We start from the raw sequence: 23,072 nt of genomic DNA, 5'->3' as shown, positions 1-23,072 counted from the left end.
AAGCTCTGTCTTTGGCTGCCACAGCCTCCTGCAACTCTCTGCCAGTGAAAACTGAGCTTGGGAGGGCCATGTGCCATTTTTATTGGCAGAAGCACCACAGGCCAGGCCTTCGCTGTTTCCAGGGTGGCCCTGTGGGCCAGATCTAAGTACCCCGCAGGCCGGGCCTTGAGTTTGACAGCCCTGCTCTAGACTTTTGACCAAACAGTAATTACCTTCTAGTAGCAGCCTTCTATGGAAGAAATAGAAATGCCTAACCTAAAAGGAGGTCAAGTTAGAGAGGGATATGGTAATAGGTGTGCTGCAACAGACACAACACTTGTGAACTTTTATTGCCTTTTGTCCTTGTTTGCCCATCACAACATAAGGGGTTTAAAAAAATCCACACACATGATTAATGTGTTTCAGATGTCCTTTGCATTCCCTTGCTTGGAAGACTTTCCATTTGGATTTGTGCCTAGGCCTGCCATTTTTCATCTCATGGTGTCATCTTTTCTTGATTAGGAACATTCATCATCTATTGCCTTAATGGTCTGTTCTATCATTCTGTTTCTCAGTCATGGCTTCATAGTATTGATGTCTTGTTACATATAGATAGCTCATTTTTGTGTTACATTCTTGACTGACCATTTGAATTACTTACTTTTCACTCTAAGTCATCTCCTTTACAATATTCTTTCTGAGTTTAACCTAATCCTTTCTCAGCTGCAAAACAACAAAAACAACAACAACAACAACAACAACAAGCATACAGGATTATTAGTTGGCAGCAGCAAGAAGTTGGATTTTTCTGTATTTCTCTCTTTATTTTAATCAAGTGATCATCCAAATTTTTGCAGCCCTTTCAAACCAGCACAGAATCATAAAGTGTGCTTTTAAATAATGCTGGAAATAGACATTTTGTATTAAAAAATTAATTTCATAACTTCATTACCTGTTTTCTGGATCTTGCTTCACAGTTAGATAAATTGGTGAAATTACCAGGAAACAAAAAGCTAGTTTGAGCTGACTTATTCTCCCCAAGTCCCTCATCTCAGTGCTTTATCATCAAAGAAGCTTTCCCATTATTCTTAGTCAGTTTTATCTAATATTGTCTCCTCTAATTGTGACATTAGCAGCTATATACCAGCTCTGCAAAACTCTGGATGAGCATTAGATGGTAAGAAATGTATAGAGAGAATTGTTTCTCAGCTACAAATCCAATGCAGACCAACCCTATCTAATCACCGCATGCGACTTGACCTTTTTAACTAATTGTACTTGGAGCTTTCTGCATGTAAAGTCTGGGTTCAGCTACTGACTTATAGCAGGTGTATTTGAGGTACATGGTCAATAATTCTTGAAGAATATTTTCTGTCTGCAAACCCCTAAGAAGCATTAAGAAGTTAAACATAATTTGGTGCTGCTGAATTCCACTCCATCTGAGTTCATTTATTTTATTGTAGAACCTTCAGTGAAACAGCAATTGCCTATTCTATTGTTATTAATTTATCCTTTTCTTGTTACAAGATCAGTCAGAGAGCAAGCACAATTTTTAAGAAACTGTAAAGATCAAATCTTCCCTCTATCTATACATGTTGTTTTAATTTTAAACGATTATGTGGCCACACATTATTCCTACAGTACAATTCAATTTCTGCAAACTATTAGTATAGTACAATATAATGCAAAGATTGATCGGGCCAAAGTTGCCTGAAAGTGAAGCATTAATTTTAAAAATATGTGTCCAGTTGCTTCACAATCACGTATTAAGAGGGCAACCAATGAGACTATCTGGTCTATCTGGTAAGGTCAGCCTTATCAGGTAGACCAGATAGGAAACAAGATCATATAAGATAATTTTAGTTTATTGTAAAGCTATAACAGATTCTTGAAAGATTGAAGTACAATTCTCCCACTATCACCTTTATAGCCCTATAACTTAGGGAAAGTGACTAAAGGCCTTAGCCCTACTCCACTCATTATGCACTTGTGGGCTATGCTCCCTCTAATCAGATTGCTCCCGAGACAACATCTCTTCACCCAAGCATTGGTCTCCCAAGAGCACTCCCCTATACCAGAGGTCTCCAATTTTTGGCAACTTTAAGACTTGTGGACATCAACTCCCAGAATTCTTCAGCTAGGCTTGCTGGCTAACGAATGCTGGGAATTGAAGTCGATAAGTCTTAAAGTTGCCAAGAATGGAGACACTTGCCATATACCATTCGGAATATAGAGGTTAAATTGTTGGATTCCAATTGGAAGCCTTCCTTTAGCTAAAAATAAGGACAGAATATGAATAGAACAAACTGGAACAGATGCGTTCTAATACTAGTAGTCCTCGACTTAAGACTGTTCATTTAACAACAGGTCTAAGTTATGACAGCCTCAGAAAAAGTGACCTATGACCTGTATTTTCAATCATAATTGTTGCATCACCCCCAATCACATGATCTCAATTTGGGAATTTGGTAACCAGCTTGCATTTACAACCAGTTGAAGCATCCTGCAGTCATGTGACCAAACGCCCATTGGGGAAGGTAGATTTTTTAACAACCACATAATTCTCTTAACAGCTACCAGAAAACTTGTAAAATCAGGTCCAACTCAACATATGAGTTCAACAATTTTACGATGGCAATTCCAATCTCAGTTATGCTTATACATCAAGGATTACCTCTAAACCTCTCTGAGGATGAAGTATACAATAACATCCAGTTGAGAAATTCATGTATGATCATGTGCTTTAGCAGTCTTTGCATTCTTTGATCTGGACTCATAGAGAAACTTAAAAGTATTATACAGTATATGTTGTTTTGGAATGATACTTCTTTTGCTTGCATTGACATTGGTCCTCACAGTCAGAAATTCTAGGGAGCTAGAATTCATTGCCATCTCATGCATACCGATCCAATGAACTTCACAATACAAGGGCTTCCCATATATCCATGCATCCTTATTCATCTTTATGGCTAGGTCTAGCAATTTCAAAAAGCTGCTTTAAACTAGGTGGAAGATCACCCCATATATAGGGTGCGAATAATAATAACATTTGGCATTTTTCAATATTACCGCTCCAGATTTGTCCTCCCCTCTTTAAATAAGACTTTAAAATCTGGGCCTATTCCCAGATCTTGAATCAGGGTGTGGTGTGGTGTTTTGTCTTTTAAAAGGTTGTTGGCTTTTTTTCTGGATGTCCACTTTTGGGGTTTTGTTTTGTTTTGTTTTTTCTATTTTTGTTATGGTATTTTGTAAGCCACCTAGAAATTTCATAAATAAATAAATCTTTATGGAATTTCCATCTTCATGGAAATGGTAAGCTATTTATTAAAAAAAATTAACCTACCAAATTATTACAGGTCTGAATGTGCTTTTTCAGTCACACACTCTCAGCCCAACTCACCTCACAGGGTGGTGGTGGTGGTTGTGGGGAAAATAGGAGGAGGAAAGTGTGTCAGATACGTTCGCTACCTTGAGTTATTTGTAAAAATAATAAAGGCGGGATACAAATAAATAAATTAAATCTTCTTTACACTCTGTGATCATGTTAATTGGATTCCTTGGGCAAGATAGACATCTTGAAATACCTCATTTCTCACTAATAGTGTTCAGAGGTTTCTTGCTAGTAAGAAATGATGCAAGATGTCAATGATTCTGACATTAATATAAATCTAAATAACTCCCAAGAAAGCAGTGGGATTGTGCTTGATTCACATGACTGATTTTATTTCCATACCTAGAATGATGGTTTCAGTCATACCAAATATTCCCATGTGATAAATCTAATATGCATTTAGTATGTCAGACATCCAGCACGCTCTTGTCAATGGGAAAAGAGAATGAAAGCTTCCATAATACCGAGTTCCATTAATATCTCACTGGGAGATAAATAAACACAAGAAGGAACAAGGAAAAACAACCACACACCAATTTAAACTTAGATCTTTTTACTACTGTGAAAAAAAGTGGTAATGTGAGAAAATGATCTATATGTTTTTGAACATTTTGAAGGTTGGCAGCCTGCACATATAGCTAAAATTGTCTATTTCCAATTGCTAAAAAAACCAAGGCTCAGATATTTCAAGGTACCTTTGTATTCCCCACATGCAGTTTTCCTCATAACTATAGCTAGCTACTCCACCACCAAAGTTCATATGGCCTTCACTGTAAATTAGACTTTTCCTATATATATCCTCCAAAGTCTTTTGAACCCTAGATGGCTAGGGAATTCTGGGAATTATAAACTCAGTAGTGAAAGGGTACTCCAGCTTGGGAACTAAATGAATTCAGAGAAAGCACCATGTGATACTCCACATCTAATCACTTACATGATTAATACATTTGAATAGCCATTTTGAACAACAGTTCCTTTGCCCTACATGGTTCCAAAATGAATATGAGTTAGTTTAATGAGTTGTAATAATAATGGTAGGTATTCCATGACTAACCCAAGTAAAAATATGGTGAAACCTCTTGTTCACTTACAGATATAAAAGCTATATTATTAAATTTTTATTTGTGTTTGGTAATGTTATAGTTCCAGTACATAGCATTCTTCTTGAATTCCAAGGCCCATTGCAGACAGTGGTGGGATCCTCCTGGTTTAACAACCAGTTTGGTGATTGTGCGATTTGTGCACACCTGTGCCTGTGCGCACATGCACAGTTTGAACAAATCTTCACGTCCTGGTTTCTTTGGAGGAGTAACACAGCTGATTCGTGCGGCAATCCACTCTACCACGTGAATCAGCTGAGAAGAAAAAGGTCGGAAAATAGCACGGCCAGGTAGGTGGGCCCATCTGATTGTCAGGGAGAACCGTTTTGCTCCCAGTTGATCGTCGGAGCTACCACTTTTGCCCGGACCGGTCCGAACCAGTAGAATCCCACCACTGGTTGCAGATGGATACACATACCTGGAATAGAGATGAGAACGCCAGGAAAAAAAAACCCGGAAAAATTGGGGGGAAAGTAGTTGAGGGTTTTTCCCATTTTTTTTCTGGCTTTTTCCAAAATCATTTGGAAAAAAATGGGGAAAAACAGGGTTTTTCCCCATTTTTCCAAGTTTTTTCCAGGCATTCCCGCCTCTAACCTGGAGTGAAGCCAAAGAAATAATGGCAGTACTGCTTACTTAATCCATAAATGTCAATGACTTATATACCAATTAAAAGCAAAACAAATTCAGTCAAAACACCAAATTCAGTGCAACTATTCTATGAGGCCACTGAGAACTTACCAAAAAGCTCTTTATTAAAATAAATTCTGAAAGCAAATTCTGAATAAGAATCAATCCAAAAAATTTTTTAAAAAAATCTATAGCAGAATTTTCCAGCATAGCACTTATTTTAAGAAGACTTGGCTAGAGAATACTTTCCATAGTTTTCATTAACTTTAGACCAAGTAGTATTTAAATGTTTTTCTGCTAACAGTGATCTCGGGATGTTACACTCGATATAACATGGGTTGTTTCTGTATGCTTTAACTCTGATTGCTTTGTCACCCTAATTGCTTAGTCTTTTAAGGAAAAGATCACGACTAAACCTCAGGCATTAGCATTTCACATTTCATTTATGGTAAATAATAAAACTTTGGACACAATCAGCATTTCTTCCACTAACTGAATTGGGCTTAATTTTACAGCAGTACAAATAGTAATGTGCTCAACTGAGTAAGTTAATGACATTTAATTTGACCAAAACAAAATTGAGCATTCCTTTGTCTTATATTTTTGCAAATGCAGCCAACACCACTGATTTACTCAGAGAGTGTAGAAAAACAGAAATACATTAATTCCCAGGTTGGCTGCACTTTCTGGATGAGAAACGGCCAGCTGGGGTCACTCTGGGAGTCATTTTTCCATTTCTGTTAATCTAAGAGGGCAGTGCTACTGCCTCAGCTGACCCAGATATCTCTTTTTATTAATTTCCCATTTTTTTCCAATTTTCATTCTCTTTTTGCCGTAGCACAGCAATTTCTGCATATATTTTTCTACCATCCCTCATATGCATTCATCCTTCTCATGCATCTTTTTTCTCATGCCTCACCTTAATTTGCCCATTTTTCTTTCCTCTTTCCAAAACTATCTGGACCTGTCTTTTATATGCCTCATTTTGTTACTCCTTCCATTTTTCTTTATTCTATTTATGTACTATACATAGTAAGCAATTACATGTATATGTGGCAGAGAGATGGTGTAATATAGTTGCGATGCTTGGTATATGGTTAAGTTGCTAAACTAGGAACTATACGGTGTATCTTCTACTTCTCCCTAAGGCAGCTGGGTAACCTTGACTGATCACTCCCTCCTAGCCTTATTTTTTTTTTAAAAAAAGGCAAGTTGTGTGATAAAAAAAATTACTTGTCCCATGAATGCATTGACAGCTTTATCATAAGAAGTAGAGGCAGGAGCTGCAACCATGCAGGAACAATAAAAACAAAAAACAGCATACAGATAGTCCTGGATTTATGACCACAGTTGGGACTTGAATTTCTGTTGCTAAGCAAAGTGTGTCACTTCTGATTTTAAAAAAAAAAAACTTTCTGCCACAGTTGTTAAGCAAATCAGTGTGGTATTAAGTAACTCATGCAGCCAGTAAGGAAGTCCAGCTTTCCCCATTGACTTTGCTTGTCAGTGGGGAGGTGATCATGTGACAGCTAGAGATCAACTATGGACCTGCTACTTCTGAGGGGGTATAACCCAAATCAGAGTAAATTCCACCTTCAAGGTCCGTTTTTTTCCAAGCCACTTCGGTCTTCTTGGGAAGTTGCTTTAATTTCAGCTTGTTCTGTTTCATCTAGTTTATTATTGAAATTAAGCAACATTCAGGGGTACTGATGACTTTGTTGGGGGTTAAGGACCAAGGAGAAATAGAGATGGCCATAGCAAAGGCACCCACCTTTGGAGCTCTGAATTACATTCCTCACAGTTTCATGCAGCTACTTGAAAAAGTACAGAAGCCATGATAGAACCCAGAAATGCCAGAGAAGGTGATGGGTGTTGAATAATAGTCTCTTAGCACCATCTTCCGTGCACAATCTGCACAGAAGCAATTTAAAACAATCCTACCAGATGATCCAGAACAGGTGTGTCAAACTTGCATCAACATGGTGGCATCACCTGATGTATCAGGACTTTTTTCCCTTCGCTAAACTGGGAGTGAGCATGGCCAACCCGTGACGCATCCAGCCTTCGTTTGACAGCCCTGATCTAGAAGGATACCATGGCTGACGGTATCAAAAAAACACTAAGAGAGAATGTATCTCCATTAGTTCCAGGAGAACAGAATCCTAATAGAAATTGGTCCAGGAAACATTTGAGATTACAGTAGCTAAAAATGTCATTTGAAGCAGCAGAAGGTTTTTAAAATATTTTTATACATTGTCTCTTAAAGACACATAGAAGTGTATCTTATCTCAAGAAGACTTTGGTTAACCCCTCCGCCCCCCTTAACCATGATATTAGTCCCAGCCTGGCTAATTTAATGAACTAGGAAAGGCCAAATAACAGAGTTGGAAGGGACCTTGGAGGTTTTCTAGTCCAACTCCCTTCTGAGGCTGGAAACCCTATACTTCAGTGGTTCTCAACCTGTGGTCCACGGACCTCTGGGGGCCCATGTTGTGGTCACAGGATGTCCACGAAGACTTAAAGAAACCTTGATTTACGTTTTGGGGGGTCTGTGGCCATGGTCCATGGTATTTAAAGGGAGTCAGTGGTAAAGAAAAAGTTGACAACCACTGCTATACCCTACATATTAACCCTATATATAAACATTGAGTAAATGAGCAGTGGTCTTCATTTCTACATACATCTGTCTACATCTTTGAGATCTATTCCTATAAGTGTTTATATAAACCCAACAAGTGATAATAAGGTTGCCTCCCAGTGTCCCCAGATTGGGGTTCAAGGTGTATCAAATCAGTCTTTCAAATCTAGAATACAATATCTTGGTAAAGATGGTATTGGACTGTAAAGTGCAACATTACTACTCTTTAGGGCCTTTTTGTTACATCCATATGCACAGAGTAAGATCTCAAACGGGCCTGGAAAAAAAAACCTGATTTGTCATGATATTTCCTCCATTTGCACTTTAGCCCTCTGTTCAACTCTCTAAGCCAAGGAAATCATTGAGCTCTGTTAGAGGTATTCCACTTGCCAGTTACAATTGAGTAACCCAAATTCAAATCATGCTGATCTGGAGATTTTATAGCCACTGTATCTTAATCTACATCAAAAGGTGGTCAAAAAGAAGATACTGGAATAAAAATCCATGCGTGTGATTATTAACTCCTTGGTGAAAAGAGATAAAGATTAATAGAACAAATTAATGAACGTTCATAACATAACAGCAAAATGAGGATCGCAACTGAATCCACTTGAGAGGCACCTGAAGCTAATCATACTGCTTACATTTTCGGATATGTTTCCAAGCACATATTTGTAATATTCACACTATACAAAAATAAACACTCAAGCTGCAGAAAGCAATTGAATATCTATCTCACTGGAACAGAAATATGCATGGCTTTAACAGAGGTATAAAGATTATCACATGGAGACTTTAGCTGCAGAAAAGCAGCCATCTTGCAACAGCAACAAGAATAAAATGTGATGCGATAAAGACAAACAGATTTATTGAGGCAGAAGTTTTGTGAAAGTACAACACTACAAAGGCATATGCTACAATAAATCTGTTAGCCTTTATGTTGCCCTAAGATGCTTTGTTCTTCTACTGTAATTTAGAGCTCACAAATCATAAAAGTACTTATATATTATATTTGTATCCTGCCCTGCTTCCAAGGATCAGAGTTGCATTTTAATTGTACAGGAACTCTGGAAGCTACATTTATTGTGTTCAAGGCTGTCCTGTTTTGCTCTGCCAAAGTTCAAAGGCAGGTCAGAAATGTTCAACTCAAAAGCTGTCTAGGACAAGTGAACCCAGATGGTCAGGATAAAATGAAGAAGGCTAGTGGGAATGGCAATTTTCGGGAATATGAATTGAGCTCCAGACACATTATGTGTCTTGACCTCTTCCCATTTCTTGGAAGAGGTGAAGAGTCTTAAAGCAAGGGTGGTAAAGTCTGGCATTCTGTCCTCATTTCAGAGCAAGCTCTAATTAGTTTGCTGGGATACATTAAGACCCTCTCAAATCAGGACAAGTGGTACCCCAAGCTTTTTGTTTCTGATAAAAGATAAATGAAAATTTCTGTCTACAAACTGTTAAAGGAATTTTGTAGTACTTCATGAGATGCTGATTAGAAGCTAGGTGACTTTATTCCATTTCCATACTTGTGGCACCTTCTCTGTCTATGTTCTTCTTCAGAATTGTGTGTGTTTGTGTGTGAGAGAGAGGAAAAGGGAGAGAGAAGGGAGATTATTTATTTAATTATTCTGTTTCGGGAACAGAGGTTGGACAGACTGAGGCGAGGCAGAATCAAAGTTAAAGCTAACCGTTTATTGCGCTGACAAGAGTAGCTAACAGTGGACAGCTCAGAAACGGCAACAACTAACCTCCGTCTGACAGCTCCTTTTATACTCAGCTGTCAGACAGCTTAGCCAATCAGATAGTGTCTTTTTCCCGCTTGCAATAAGCCTGAAGACACTACATTAATGACTCTTTCATTTGCCAGCACAGCAACACTCTTTCTCCCTTCTATGAAGACCTTTTCCTATGGAAAACTAATATCCTATTTTCAGATACCCATTAGCTGATTAAAATAATATGATGTATGGATGGGCTTTCTGTCCCCTTAATAGATTGACTTCCTGTACCATGTTGCAGCTCCATCCAAAGACCTGAATTGTAGCTGGTATTTTTGCCAAAATGGGAAGAAAAGATGTGCATGCTGCTGGCACCACCACCCAAGCTGGTGGTCTCCCAGATATTTAGGTGGAAAACCATGCTGGCTGGTAAATGTTGGGATCTGCCAAATTCCACTCATGTAGGATATATCAGGCTAGGGGAGCAAAATTATCAGTGTTGCAAACCCAACATATCTGAAGGGTTTCAGTTTGGAGAAGTTCTGGGAATTACACACCCTACATTACCAAAACTTACCTGTTAAATGAAAGCTGATCTATATGGATCTAAATTTTGAAATTAATCAAAATATATACACACATACAACACAGATGGAGCAAAGATGGTTTAATCAATCTCTTATCAGTAATGTTTATAATATTTATAATAATATTTATTGGAATAAGAATTGACATATACATACATATTGCAAGTCATTCCCTCACTAACTGATGTTGGCACTTCAATAATGTAAAACTCTTATTACAAAGATGCTATATATAACCATGCTCTTTCATAGTGTTTGGTGTAAAAAAAAGCCATTTGGACAGTGAAACATCTTTAACCTCCAAAACAGATAAATCTTGGATGAATAAAACTACTTTATATGGCACTGTTGAATTGAAAGATGTTTGCACCACCATATCTTTGCCAAGGCATAGGTGAATGCAGTGATATATTAAGATATACTCAGCATATACATAAGGCAATACTTCCACAGTAAAGATAAATAGTCAGCAGAGGATCCAAAATCAGGCTTTACAATGATTCCTGATCAAATATTCTTTATCTTTACTTTCCCACCCCCCCAAATGTTTCTATATATAGTTGCATGCATTAAAATACCTTTATTTTTTTTTAAAAAAAAATAGGAATTAAAATCAAATGTGAGAGATTTGCTTTGATACCCATTTTTCTTGATAAATATGTACCCTGATATCTGACTAAATTGCAGTATGTTTTCAGATCTCAATGTGATTTATTTGTTAAATAATTTAAACAAAAACAAATATAATCCATTCTTCCAACATGCTGTCTTTCTTTTGAGTAACTCTGAAAAGGAGACTATTGATTGCATGCATCATTGATTATAGGCAGTTATTATTTAGTAAGAAACTTCAGATAATTTTTGTCAAAAGGTAAGACAAAAACAACAACCCTATCTAGTTTTCATGAATATTAAGTTTTGCAAAAGAGCAAATTTGGAGTGTTAAAAGAAGCTGAGGGACTACCTTAACTTGGAAAACCTTGCAAGCTGCAAGGATATAATAGTGTAGGAGAGGACCAGGCTGAATCTGAGAATGGGGTCATTGTAAGTTTGAAGCAGGAGTGAAATCCAGCAGGTTCTGACAGGTTCTAGAGAACCGGTAGTGGAAATTTTGAGTAGTTTGGAGAACCGGCAAATACCACCTCTGGCTGGCCCCAGAGTGGGGTTGGAATGGAGTTTTTGCAATATCCTTCCCCCAGGAGTGGGGTGGGAATGGGGATTTTGCAGTATCCTTCCCCTGCCACACCCACCAAGTCAAACCAAGCCTACCACATTACGCCCACAGAACCGGTAGTAAAAAAATTTGGATTTCACCACTGGTTTGAAGGCATTATGCTGCCATCCGAGACCTAAATCCAACCCCCCATGAATTCCGTTGACTCTTACTTAGCTCCAATTTGCCTTGACAATTAGTAGATCAGATTCTGGTGTATAGGTACCATGAAAAGTAGTATTTTTGAATTCTATTCCGGCTCCTGGATCTTATGCCTGAGAAATAGGCTCCTTCTGATTGGTAAAATCATACGATAGCTGTTGAGATAGACACTGTGACACTTGTCCAATTAAAAAAGAGAGAATTCCAGGACAAAGAAGCATGGTGCTAAGATATTTATAGGTCATACCTGCTCAGTTTGAGTCCCATTTATTTGCCACTTGTGAATTTTATGATAACACTAAAACTTTGGTTTTCTGATAGTTTATTGATAGCTTTTGTACTGTACAGAATAAAGCTAGTGCTCTAAGTGCTTTTCTTGTTCCCATCTGTGAAATAGACAATAACAACTACACTGTTTGGCATACTGTAATGCTGAAATCGCATAATCACCTAAAACAAATGGATGATGAACTGAATAGCAAGTGCTTGGATTATGGATTTAAATATAGATTAAAAAGTAGTGGAATTTATATGCAACCTTGTCTTACACCTTCATAAGTTGGGACTGCTTTTGATAAACATCCCCAAAGAATACATCTAATTCTCAGGGAGACTAGAGTCACATTTGAACATATTCCCAGTATCCCAAAGGTGCTTTTCCAAAAGGCAACTGGACTTTCTTGGGTATTTTTTCCCTTGAAAACATTTTGCTTCTCATCCAAGAAGCTTCTTCAGTTCTAACTGAATGGAGGGAATATTTATAGATACCTTACCATTCAGTTAGAACTGAATAAAACATTTTTAAGGGGGAAAAAACCAAGAAAGTCCATTTGCCTTTTGGAAAAGCACTTTTGGGACAACCATGACCTGCATGAATTGAGAATCTCCATAGACATTCCCAGTATAAGTACTGGAACATTAAGAAAAGAAAATGTAATGTAGGACATCCTGTGAAAAGGATATGGGAAAAGGAGCCTTAAGTCACCTTTTGAAATGATGGAGGAAAGCAGGCAGAGCCATACATTATATTTGACAGGCATCACCTCCACTAGACAATGCACAGTTGTTCATGCAGCTTAGTTCTTTCAGCTGAGTATCTCTGAAGTGCGTTTTCACTATGAATTAACAGGAATAGGTGTCACAACAAAATGCTTTTTCACCTCAAAGAGACTTGAAATAGAAATGGCATAATGTTTTGACAAGTAGCCAAAACAATAACCAAAGGAGCCATGGTTAGTATGTACTGCAGCAGGCTACTTCTGCTGACTGCTGGGCTGCCAGCAGTTCGGCAGTTCAATTCTCACTTGCTCAAGGTTGACTCAGCCTTCCATCCTTCTGAGGTAGGGTAAAATGAGGACCCAGATTGTTGGGGGCAATAGGCTGACTCTGTAAAACTGCTTTGAGAGGGCTGTAAGGCACTATGAAGCGGTATATAAGTCTAAGTGCTATTGCTAAGTGCTATTTTAAAAGAAAGAAAGCAATTTTGAATAAGCTACTTAAATAGTCTAAGGTCTTCTCCAACCAGGTGTTTTTCAGATGTGCTGAATTCTCAGCCAGGAGAAAAGCAGTTGCAACCCCATCATGACAATGAATATCAGGAATTTTTTAATATAGAAGTCTAGACTATGTATACCTTAATTATTCTCTGCTCCACAAACATAGGGATGATTAATATTATAATTGACAGGTTAGCTGATCAGCTACAGAAATAACTTTCCATGGCAAGTTTAAAATGAATCGGGAAGTTCCAAGGTTATTAAGGCTTTTATCTGTTATCTATGAATGGATACAGCTACTTTACCTTTTAATATTGCATTCTTCTTGTGCTATAAACAGAGCCAAACCAAGGCAGTCTAAACATGTTGACCTTTGACAATGTCAACAGGGCAAGAGATGCTTTAATTCATCCCTTCAATATTTTCATGGGTGCTGTTGAAAAGGAAACTGACTTAGACATTTTAGAAGCTGCCAGCAGAAGAAAAGGAAAGGTTCCTCATCAACACCAGCCTTGTTGCATAAGATTTAGCCCAACCATCATTATTGCACATTACAGGGATATAGAAGGGTTCCAAAATCAAAGTTTGTCCGTCAGAGATGCATTTATCTTTACAAGGATGGGAAGACAGGGGAAGGTGTTTATGTCACAAATAGTTTTCAGTGAAAGGAAAGCCATGTCCTTACTTGCCTTTTTTTCTGGTTTTGTTGTCTCTCTTCACAGGTAAATGGAAAAGATTTGTCCAAGGCAACTCACGATCAAGCTGTAGAAGCCTTTAAAACAGCTAAAGATCCCATTGTAGTGCAAGTCCTGAGAAGAACTCCACGCACCAAGATCTTCAGTCCTTCTCAAGAGTGTCTCTTGGTAGACATAGGCACTCAGACTGAGATTACCTTTGAACATATCATGGCTCTAACCAAAATGGGCTCACCTACCCCGCCAGTCCTGGATCCATATCTCTTACCTGAGGAGTAAGTACTATGTTCTGTGATGATGGAATTTCAGCTAATGCTATGAGTGCTATTAGTCACCAAAAGCAAGTTAGTAAACACAGAAGGGCTCAATTTCATACATTGGTGTCCTCAGCAGCTGAAATGCTAATATCTAACTCTATATTCAGCCTCCTCTAACTGAACAATCTTGTTTTTGTATGTATGGGTAATGTAAGCCAGAAATCATCTTACACCCCCTAAAAGCAATTTCAGATTGCATCTGATGAAATTCAGCAACACGATTTTCTGTTCAAAATACACCACCACCATACAGACACACCCAAAAGAGTGAAAAATATGAGTTTATCTATTAGGCTATTTATTTTACTCTTTAAATCTGCACTCTTCATAAAAAAAAAACCCTGAATCCTTATGACATCACACCCACTAGACATGTTAGTGCATTCCTCTGCAAATTTGGGACCCGTTCATTTGGCTTACTAGATGGAAAGAAAGAATCAGATTTCTTCATCTGCTTAAATCCTCCAGTTTGGCAATCCAGGTCAGATATCTGGATATCTAAACTCTAAACCACAGTCTGCCCAGTAGCAAGCCAATTAAAAATGATATAATATATCATACTCCTGTCCATATTAGTATGGAACTTTAAGCCAGTTTCTCTGTGAGGATCTATAAATGAGAGACAATCATTCTCTGAGTAATAATTCAGAATGTCCCAAGTGTAAAGTAATGATGGGTAGAAATATTTCTGCCCCTTTTTCAGTAAGCCAAAATAACTACAAAAACTATAGGAATGAATATTGAATGATCAAGTAATACTTTTCTGTGTGGACAAATTTGTTTTTGAAGATATCCTTATTTCAGATAAAGATTTTTAAAGAGCTAGTTCTATGAAATCTTCAGGGAGAAACTATATTAGAAGGATATTAAAATATTTCTCCTTGAATGTGTTCATAATATATATGTATGGTTACATTTTTATTGGAATAATTATTAAAATAATTTTTATTCTAAATAATCATTTTTCACCATAACATTCAGTGGAATTAGGAATGGCCAATTAGATTATCATTAGCAATTGAACTTTTAAATGAAAGCAAAATCACAGCAACTCAGAAATAGCAATAGCAGCTTATAATTGAACCATCCAAATTAATTTAAAAGACTGAGTAATTAAAAGCCTCAACAAGATTTTCTTTGCTTGGCAATTGAAACTAGAGCCAAAGAAGGGCAAACTAACCTTTCCCTGGGTGCAATTACTAGAAGAATCAACAGCAAAGAGACATCTTTCTGGGCCAATGTCACAATAAAAACAGGTCAAAATGAAAAAATATAATTCGGTGGAGTTTCCAGGATTACCCTTGCACTACTAATTCGAAACTGCAATAATTCAGGCAATACCACTTAACAATTTACTGCTTTGTGAGTAGGAAACGTGCTGATTTTGTTGTTATTGTTTGTTGTTGTTGTTGTTGTTGTTGTTGTTGTTGTTGTTGTTGTTGTTGTTGTCGAAAACAGGTTGCTAACCGAAAGAGTATGCCCACTTAGTGTGTTTCCATAAACTTATCTAGAGTTTAATTACTACTAGCCTGCGACATGCAGATACAATCTGGCTGGCTACACAGTATTTCCTGCCATCTAGTGGTAATTTCTGTAGCCTAGATGTGACAGGCCTAATGGCTTTGTGCCTAGATATAAGTAAAAGAGTAAGTATAATTTATTTATACAAATATTTAATTGCCACTAAAGCAGGGGTGAAATGCTCCTGGTTCAGACCGGTTTGACCGATCCGGTAGCAATGGCAGCGGGTGGTTCGGAGAACCGGTAGCAAAAATCTCTGCGCTCCCCCCTCCCATGCCCAGCTGAGCCACAGGATCATCAGAGGCTTTTTTTTTTTTTTTTACTTTTAAAAGCATTTTTTCTACAACCTCTTCTGACGAAAAAATACTTTTAAAAGTAAAAAAAAAAGGCCTCTGATGATCGCACAACTCAGCTGGGATAGTCAGAGGCTTTTCAAAGCATTTTTTCTGCAACCTCTTGGCCAAAGAGGTGGTTAAAAAAAATGCTTTGAAAAGTCTCTGACGATCCCAGCTGAATTTCCCGATCGGCAGAGGCTTTTCAAAGCATTAGAAAAAATGCTTTGAAAAGTTTTTTTTTTTAAAAAAGTTGGCCACGCCCACCCAGTCACATTACCACCACCACCACCACCAAGCCACACCCACAGAACCGGTAGTAACAAATTTTACATTTCACCCCTGCACTAAGGGTTTTATATGCATAAGTAAACAAAACTAAGGAAATCACTATCCTATCTACTTGATAATTTTTTAGCAGTTCTGTATTCACTGCTAAATAACTAGGTAAATAAATTCTACTTAAATCACTCATATTTTAGAACTGAGGTGGGGAACGATGGCTGTTTTAGGATGTGTGAACTTCAACTCCCAGAATTCCTGAGCCAGCTATGAAATCCACAAGTCTTTCCCCACCTCTGTTTTAGAACAAGGAATATCTCTCGCTGAATATTAATAAACCCCCTAGGATAGCAATAGCAATAGCACTTAGACTTATATACCACTTCACAGTGCTTTACAGCAGGAGTGAAATCTCCAAGTTCTGGAGAACCGGTAGCAGAAATTTTGAGCAGTTCAGAGAACCGGTAGCGGAAATTTTGAATAGTTTGGAGAACCGGCAAGTACCACTGCTGGCTGGCCCCAGGAGTGGGGAGGGAATGGAGATTTTGCAGTATCCTTCCCCTGCCACGCCCACCAAGCCACGCCCACAGAACCGGTAGTTTAAAAAAATTGGATTTCACTACTGCTTTACAGCCCTTTCTACGCAGTTTACAGAATCAGCATATTGCCCCCAACAATCTGGGTCCTCATTTTACCGACCTCGGAAGGATGGAAGGCTGAGTCAACCTTGAGCCTTGTGAGATTCGATCTGCCAAACTGCTGGCAGTCGGTATCAGCAGAAGTAGCCTGCAGTACTGCACTCTACCCACTGCGCCACCGCGGCTCATACTTGATATAGTCTTCAAGTAAATAAATAAATAAAAATGATATAAATTCCCCCTCCCCCCCCAAAAAAAAATGTAAAGTGCTGGTTGTTTCCTGCCTTGTTCATGAGAGCTTCTACTAGGAAGGACCATAAAATAAATGGGAAGAGTATGTCTGTCACATAGAGTTTAGGATCATCTGTCTACAAGGTTTCAGTTACTCAAATTGGAAGCTTGGTCTTCTTTCATCTGCAAGATATAAAAACCCTCTGAATTTGATGCAGAAATTTTCCTAAATTATCTTAGGATAGGTTCCCAAGGGAATGGGATGTAATGCTTGTTTGTACCCGTTAAGAACCTAACACCATCATTAAATTATTTTTCATCCCAGTAGGGAATGAAAATTTAGGAGAAAAAATTTAAAATGTTGGTTGTCCCTCCTTTTCAGATCAGTATTACTATTTTAACTTCTAAGATCTTTTTTCTAACACTGTACATTATTTTTAAGCATAAGTGGGAAACAAGAAAAAACATGTAAAAACAACAGGTAATCAATTCCTGGATCCAAACATTTGCTATGTTTTTATTTGCTGGATTGTTTTATGGTGGTTTTAAATAAGAAATAAATAATTATGTACTTCTTGCTTAGTCTCCCTTTTTTACTCCCTTCCCCCCCGCCCTTCTACTTCCAGACTATACTACCAATAATTTCCTTTTCGTGTAGTTTGCAGATGATAAGAATGGTTGCTAAGGGTGGTTGCTAAGAAAATGTATTCTATACTTTTCCTTGGTTTTCTCAATAGAAGCAGCCTTTATTTCTGCCTTTATTCAAATATAACCTAAAAACTGACACAACTACGTGTAAAATACAAATAAGGCACTATCATGTTGTCCTCTTGCTGGGTTCCTTTTGAGAAGTTAACACAATGGGTTACTAGATATGTGTGCTCTCCCTTCCATATGTTCCAATTCTTTAAACATTATGGCAGGAAAATCTGTTTTCCACATTTACGAAAGTTTCTTTCTTCTATCACCAGAGATGAGGACTTTATTACCTCATTCCAAGTGGGCTTTAGTATTTCTTGTTTTGTTTATTCTCTTGTTGATTAAAAGTGGCAATGTCCTGGTGATAGCTTTTCTTCATGTTATATACCTGTGCAGCCTTTCGGATAGCTGACATCATGGCCTCTCTAGCGATCTTGTTTTCCGAATTGGATAGCAACTTGGAAATCATTCCTTCATGATCTTTTTCCTTGGGTGGAGTTTAGGAAGGCTAAATATAGTATAATTATATTATATTATAAATATAATATAATGGAATATAATGTATTTATTTATTTAGAAAAATTATATAGTCGCCTACTTGCTCATAGTGACTCTAGACGGCTTACAGGCAATAAAACAAATAATTAAAGCGAGAAAATTTCTGCAATCTTCCAATATCACCACAAGCATAATAAGTCTTCCAATTTTCTTCTTCTGTGAAAAAAGATGATTCATAGTCTTTTTTAATCAAACCAAAGGATAGATAGAAATGATCACAATTTTTTCCTATGGTTCTAGACCAGTTACCCACTTTCCCCTCATGATCTTTTCAATGGAAGATTAGCGTGCTGCTGAACAGTCACCACACAATTTCCCATTGATTTTTCAAAAACACAACAATAGCTATGCGAAGACACAAATTGGCATACTGCATCTTACAGTCTAAACCTCTCAGGACCGATGCACAGATGGAAAAGAAGGAGGAAAAAAAATCCATCATCTTCAGTGACATCATTAATCACAGCCTTTACCTCTCTATCTTTTGGCAGCTTTTTTTTTTTAAAAAAAAAGAGGGGAAAATGTGTCTATAATCATCCAAGTTTGCCTCGTCTGCAATACAATAGACCTGTTCCCTTCTGATAGCATGTTCCTCTTTTCTCCCATTTTATCATTCACACAATATCTTTTGCCAAGTTTTACCTCCCCTGAAGTTATATCTTGCCTGATAGTGAATTGGCACTGTTACTGGTAGTCTGTTCAAGAACCTTGTGGAATAAATGTTCTTCTGTCTAGTGGCAGCAAACCACACCTGGAGGGGGGCATTATAATATGATGCTGTTGCATTATATTAAGGAGGCAAGACAGCTTTTATATTTGGATGCTTTTAGGAGGTGGATCATTGTTTAATGTGCTAACAACCTCAGCGCCATTGATTACAGGCAGTGCATCAGTCTGGATGCATGCCTGACATATTAGTGATGATCTGCCATGTGACTGGGGGAGGATTAATATGCTAATTAGAATCAGGAGAGATAACCTAAACTGTGCTTTATTTTCCCAGGCATTCATCAGGGCATGAATACTATGACCCCAATGTTTACATGGGAGGCATTCATCAAGACATGGACAGAGAGGACCTAGAATTAGAGGTATGAGTAATAACTTGAAGCAATCATTTAGTATACAAATGTTTTAATATATTTTCACGTGCCACTACCATTACTGCTGCAATCAAATTAGGCATTACATTATCCCAGTTTATTGGAAATATGCTTCTAAATAATCTATATTGTTCAGCAGTTTGCACTACAAAGAATAGGAAATTAGTGCTCATTTGCTTTGATATTTGGTTAATTAAACATTACATAATTAAAGGATAAGAAGCCATGTTTTCAGCTGGTTTACAAGCACAGATTTTCCACTACGTATTTCACATAAGAAAAGACTGGTAATAAAATTTGAAAGCTGGAGCATTCATTTGTAATGTTTCTGTGCATGTATAATTTTCACTTGGAAATGTGTTTTCCTAAATCTTAGCCCTCCTCATTTTTGTAGGAAAATGAAGAAAGTAAGGAAGTTGACCTTGGTGGAAATATGCAAGGACCTAAGCAAGGGGGGTTGAAATATTTTTAAGCCGTGGGAAACGGCTTCAATCTTCCGAAGTGGCTTAGTGTCAGCTAGTCTAGAGAAGAAGCACATCCAAAAATACTAGCTCCAAAATACTAGCTCCAAAACCACCAAGCTTGGAGAACACCAAGGATTCTACAGTTGAACATTGAGCTACAAATATTTTCTTCTGTTGGTACGAGAACATTTTGCCAGGAGCTCTACTCAGGCATCCTCCAGATATACTACAGATTTCCAGATCTAGCAACTGGGCAACAAACTGTTATTGCCATTATACAGCAGAACAAGTTAAATAAGCAGCTACTTTCACAACTGACCCTTTGTCTAATGCATATTACTTAGTTTAATTCAATTCATAGCATTTTATTTCAGGAAGGTTCTTAAGTTTCTGTTTTTTTTTTAAGCCCTCTAATGTGACCAACTAAATATCATGGATAAGCTTGCTGATTAAAGGGAGTTTCTCATTTAAAAAGATTTTTTCTAAACCCAGGAGACCAAGATCAATGGAAAGAGTCAGAGTGTTAAAAATGCTCAGGCAGTTCTAACCACATTGTTTGCTTATTGACTAATTTGTCTCAAATAGACCACCGGGCCACTTGCTTCATCGACTTAGGCAGGAATGTTGAAAAGAATGTAAAATATCAAATCAAACCACCTGGGCTCATTGCTCCATAAAACACCCTCTGACTTCCACTCCATCATCTGGGCTTTTATGGCCTTCCTAATTCACAATTAATGACTTAACAGATATTGTCAACAAGTCCCCTGTGTAAATGACTATCGCTCCTGCTAGAATGCAGTGAAATGCACTAGAATCGCCCACCAATCTGTACAAGCTGATAGCAGTCACAAGTATTGAGTAACTGCCAAGAACTGTCCATTAAAGACAACAGCAGCAAGCAAGCACAGCTCTGGATTGAAAACTGAAGTCTAAAGTTGCTGAGAATTCAGCAAGATATTCTATCGCCGGTCTCAAAAAATAAAATTAAGCTTTAAAAAAAAAGCAGGCACAAATGACACCGTGGCAATATGTATTGAGATCTCTTATTTTGAAACTTCATTCAAAATGACCAAAGTCATAAAAAATATAAACGATAGTACTCTTTTCTATGAAACTTAGTATGATTGCAAGTTAGTTGGGAAGTATTAAAATACATGGCAGCTTGTGATGGATTTGAGGAAACAAAGGGCAGTAAGTAATGCTTAAGGATTGTTTCCAGTCACTTTTTGATAACTTACTAAGAGATACCATGAAAGCAAATAGCAGCTAAACAAGGCTTAATTCTACTTTACTGGAAATAAACCCTAGAACATGTAACTTTAGCTTCATGTATACAACATTATTGATTTAAAAAGCAACATTATTGATTTAAAAACCGAAAAAAGCATATAAGAGTAGTAAAAGTGCAAGTACAAATGGGGGCACATATATGTGTCCAAGGATAATGTTGCAGGATCCAATCTGGGTCAGAAACCAGGTTTAGTCTTCCAAGCTTTTGGACTCATGCTGGAGCCCATCCTCAGGGAACTTCTCACCAGAAGTCATCATTGCCAAATCTTGTGTATGATTGCTCAGAAGTAACTTTTGTGAGATCCATTCCCTACCAATATATCTCAGATGGTAAACCTCATTTCCATTCAAAAAGAGGTGGGTGCTCCTGGATATTTTAATATTCCATTTTACATTAGTTATTATGGAGACAGGGCCTATCAAAAGCTTCTGAAATAACTTAGGGAAACACGAATCAGACAATAAAGAGCTGACTCTAGGGTCACAAGGAGTTAGAGATTTAAGCCATTTCTTAAGTATTGCCATCCATGCTTTCCTTACTGCCATTTATATCTTCAGCTGCTACTACAATTTTGGGTTATTATAAATAAGATTCAAAATATTAACTACCGGTAAGAGCAGAGGGTCAGGGAGATATTTGGTACTCTGGATCTGATCTGTGAGTAATTTGATTAAGAATGCCTAATTTTATCCAACTAAGTTTTCTCCCATGTGTCTGAATGAAAACTAGAAATTATTTATTAATTACTTCATTTCTATTGTTGTGGCCAAACATAATATGATGCTCAATCCCAAGGCTGTAGAAAGTCCATGGGCTCAGAAGATCTGGTACCTTGGATCTTGAGATGAGAGCTTGATCAGAGATATTAAATATTCTGGGTACAGAGCATTCTCAAACTTCCAACATAACTCCTGTTGCCCAGAAAGATTACAATCCTGTTCACCCTCATCAGTCCCCCACACTGGCCTATCCACCCCCATCCCAAAAGCTCTTCACCATCACAGTACAGAACCATATTTAAAACCACAATTTACTGTACTAGGTTACTTTGACGTAATACAGTCCCCCAGACAATTGTTCCCTTTACCAGCCTCTTCCCTAAAGATGCCACATTGAGGGGGAGCCCTCTACTGCCCTCCCTATTCCCATAGGAGAAAGAAGGGCACAGAGAACCCCAGATACCCAATCCTATATCTCACCCAGGTTATAAATCACCAGGCCAGGTATTAAACGCAAAGGTACTCAGAATTTTCACATAGAGAGAAACTTCAAAAGTTTCATGGATTTATTTCATCAAAGTCCATGTCCCAGATTATGTCCTTATTCCAAATGGTGTAAACATGTCAAACAGTTGGGAATCTCATATGTCAAGTCCACTCCTAGATCAATTCAGTATTTCAGGGAGTCTTCACAGATAAGGAATTTGCAAGTCAGAACCAACCCACTGACATTATCTACCTTATCTACTTACTAACATAGCTGATTTGGATTTATATGCTGCTCAAATCCATGAAGACTCAAAATTGTTCACAAAGTTATCTATAGTAACAGGATTAAAACAGTGCATCCAAATAATAATAGTAATCCACCACTAAACATCAATATATGCCTATCCCAGGTCCTTGGGAAGGATTCGATAGACAGATAAAAATGCCAAATCCAGTCTGAACATCTGGCTGACTGTGATTAATCACAATTATAATAAGATGAAACAAATTATAATTGCAATACTTTTTTGCCAAAAGATTTTCCATGTAACATGGATGCTCCCTCTTGAAAACACTTTCCCATTCCAAGCCTAGACCTTGATACACTTCTGTAAGGTTAAAAGGGAAGGAACTAGTCAAATATCAATTAATTGAATCAACTAAATATCAATGCACATTTAAATATATTGGATGATGCAATGTTTTTTACTCAACTAATTGTGGATGGTTCTTACCCAACTTTACTTTATATAAATACTCTGACAATTAGGTCCATTATGACCTCTTATGTGCCTGTTCAGGATATCAGTCTGTAAGCTAGTG

At 37.6% G+C, this 23,072-nt stretch overlaps 1 protein-coding gene across 1 annotated transcript in view; it reads left to right on the top strand.

Moving 5' to 3' along the window:
• The window catches only part of PDZRN3 (PDZ domain containing ring finger 3), a 225,023-nt gene that overhangs the window by 183,338 nt on the left and 18,613 nt on the right, over window positions 1-23,072 (top strand). The window contains exons 4-5 of the mRNA XM_070936861.1: window positions 13,631-13,878; window positions 19,185-19,272. Coding sequence (XP_070792962.1) covers window positions 13,631-13,878; window positions 19,185-19,272 — 336 coding nt within the window. The remainder of the gene's footprint in view (window positions 1-13,630; window positions 13,879-19,184; window positions 19,273-23,072) is intronic.

Source organism: Pituophis catenifer, unplaced genomic scaffold (assembly GCF_029215685.1).
Source record: "Pituophis catenifer annectens isolate HBS135680 unplaced genomic scaffold, rPitCat1.0.hap2 SCAF_2, whole genome shotgun sequence".
NCBI lineage: Eukaryota > Metazoa > Chordata > Lepidosauria > Squamata > Colubridae > Pituophis > Pituophis catenifer.
The sequence above is the reverse complement of the archived record's forward strand: the minus strand, read 5'-3'. Positions and strand labels throughout refer to the sequence as shown.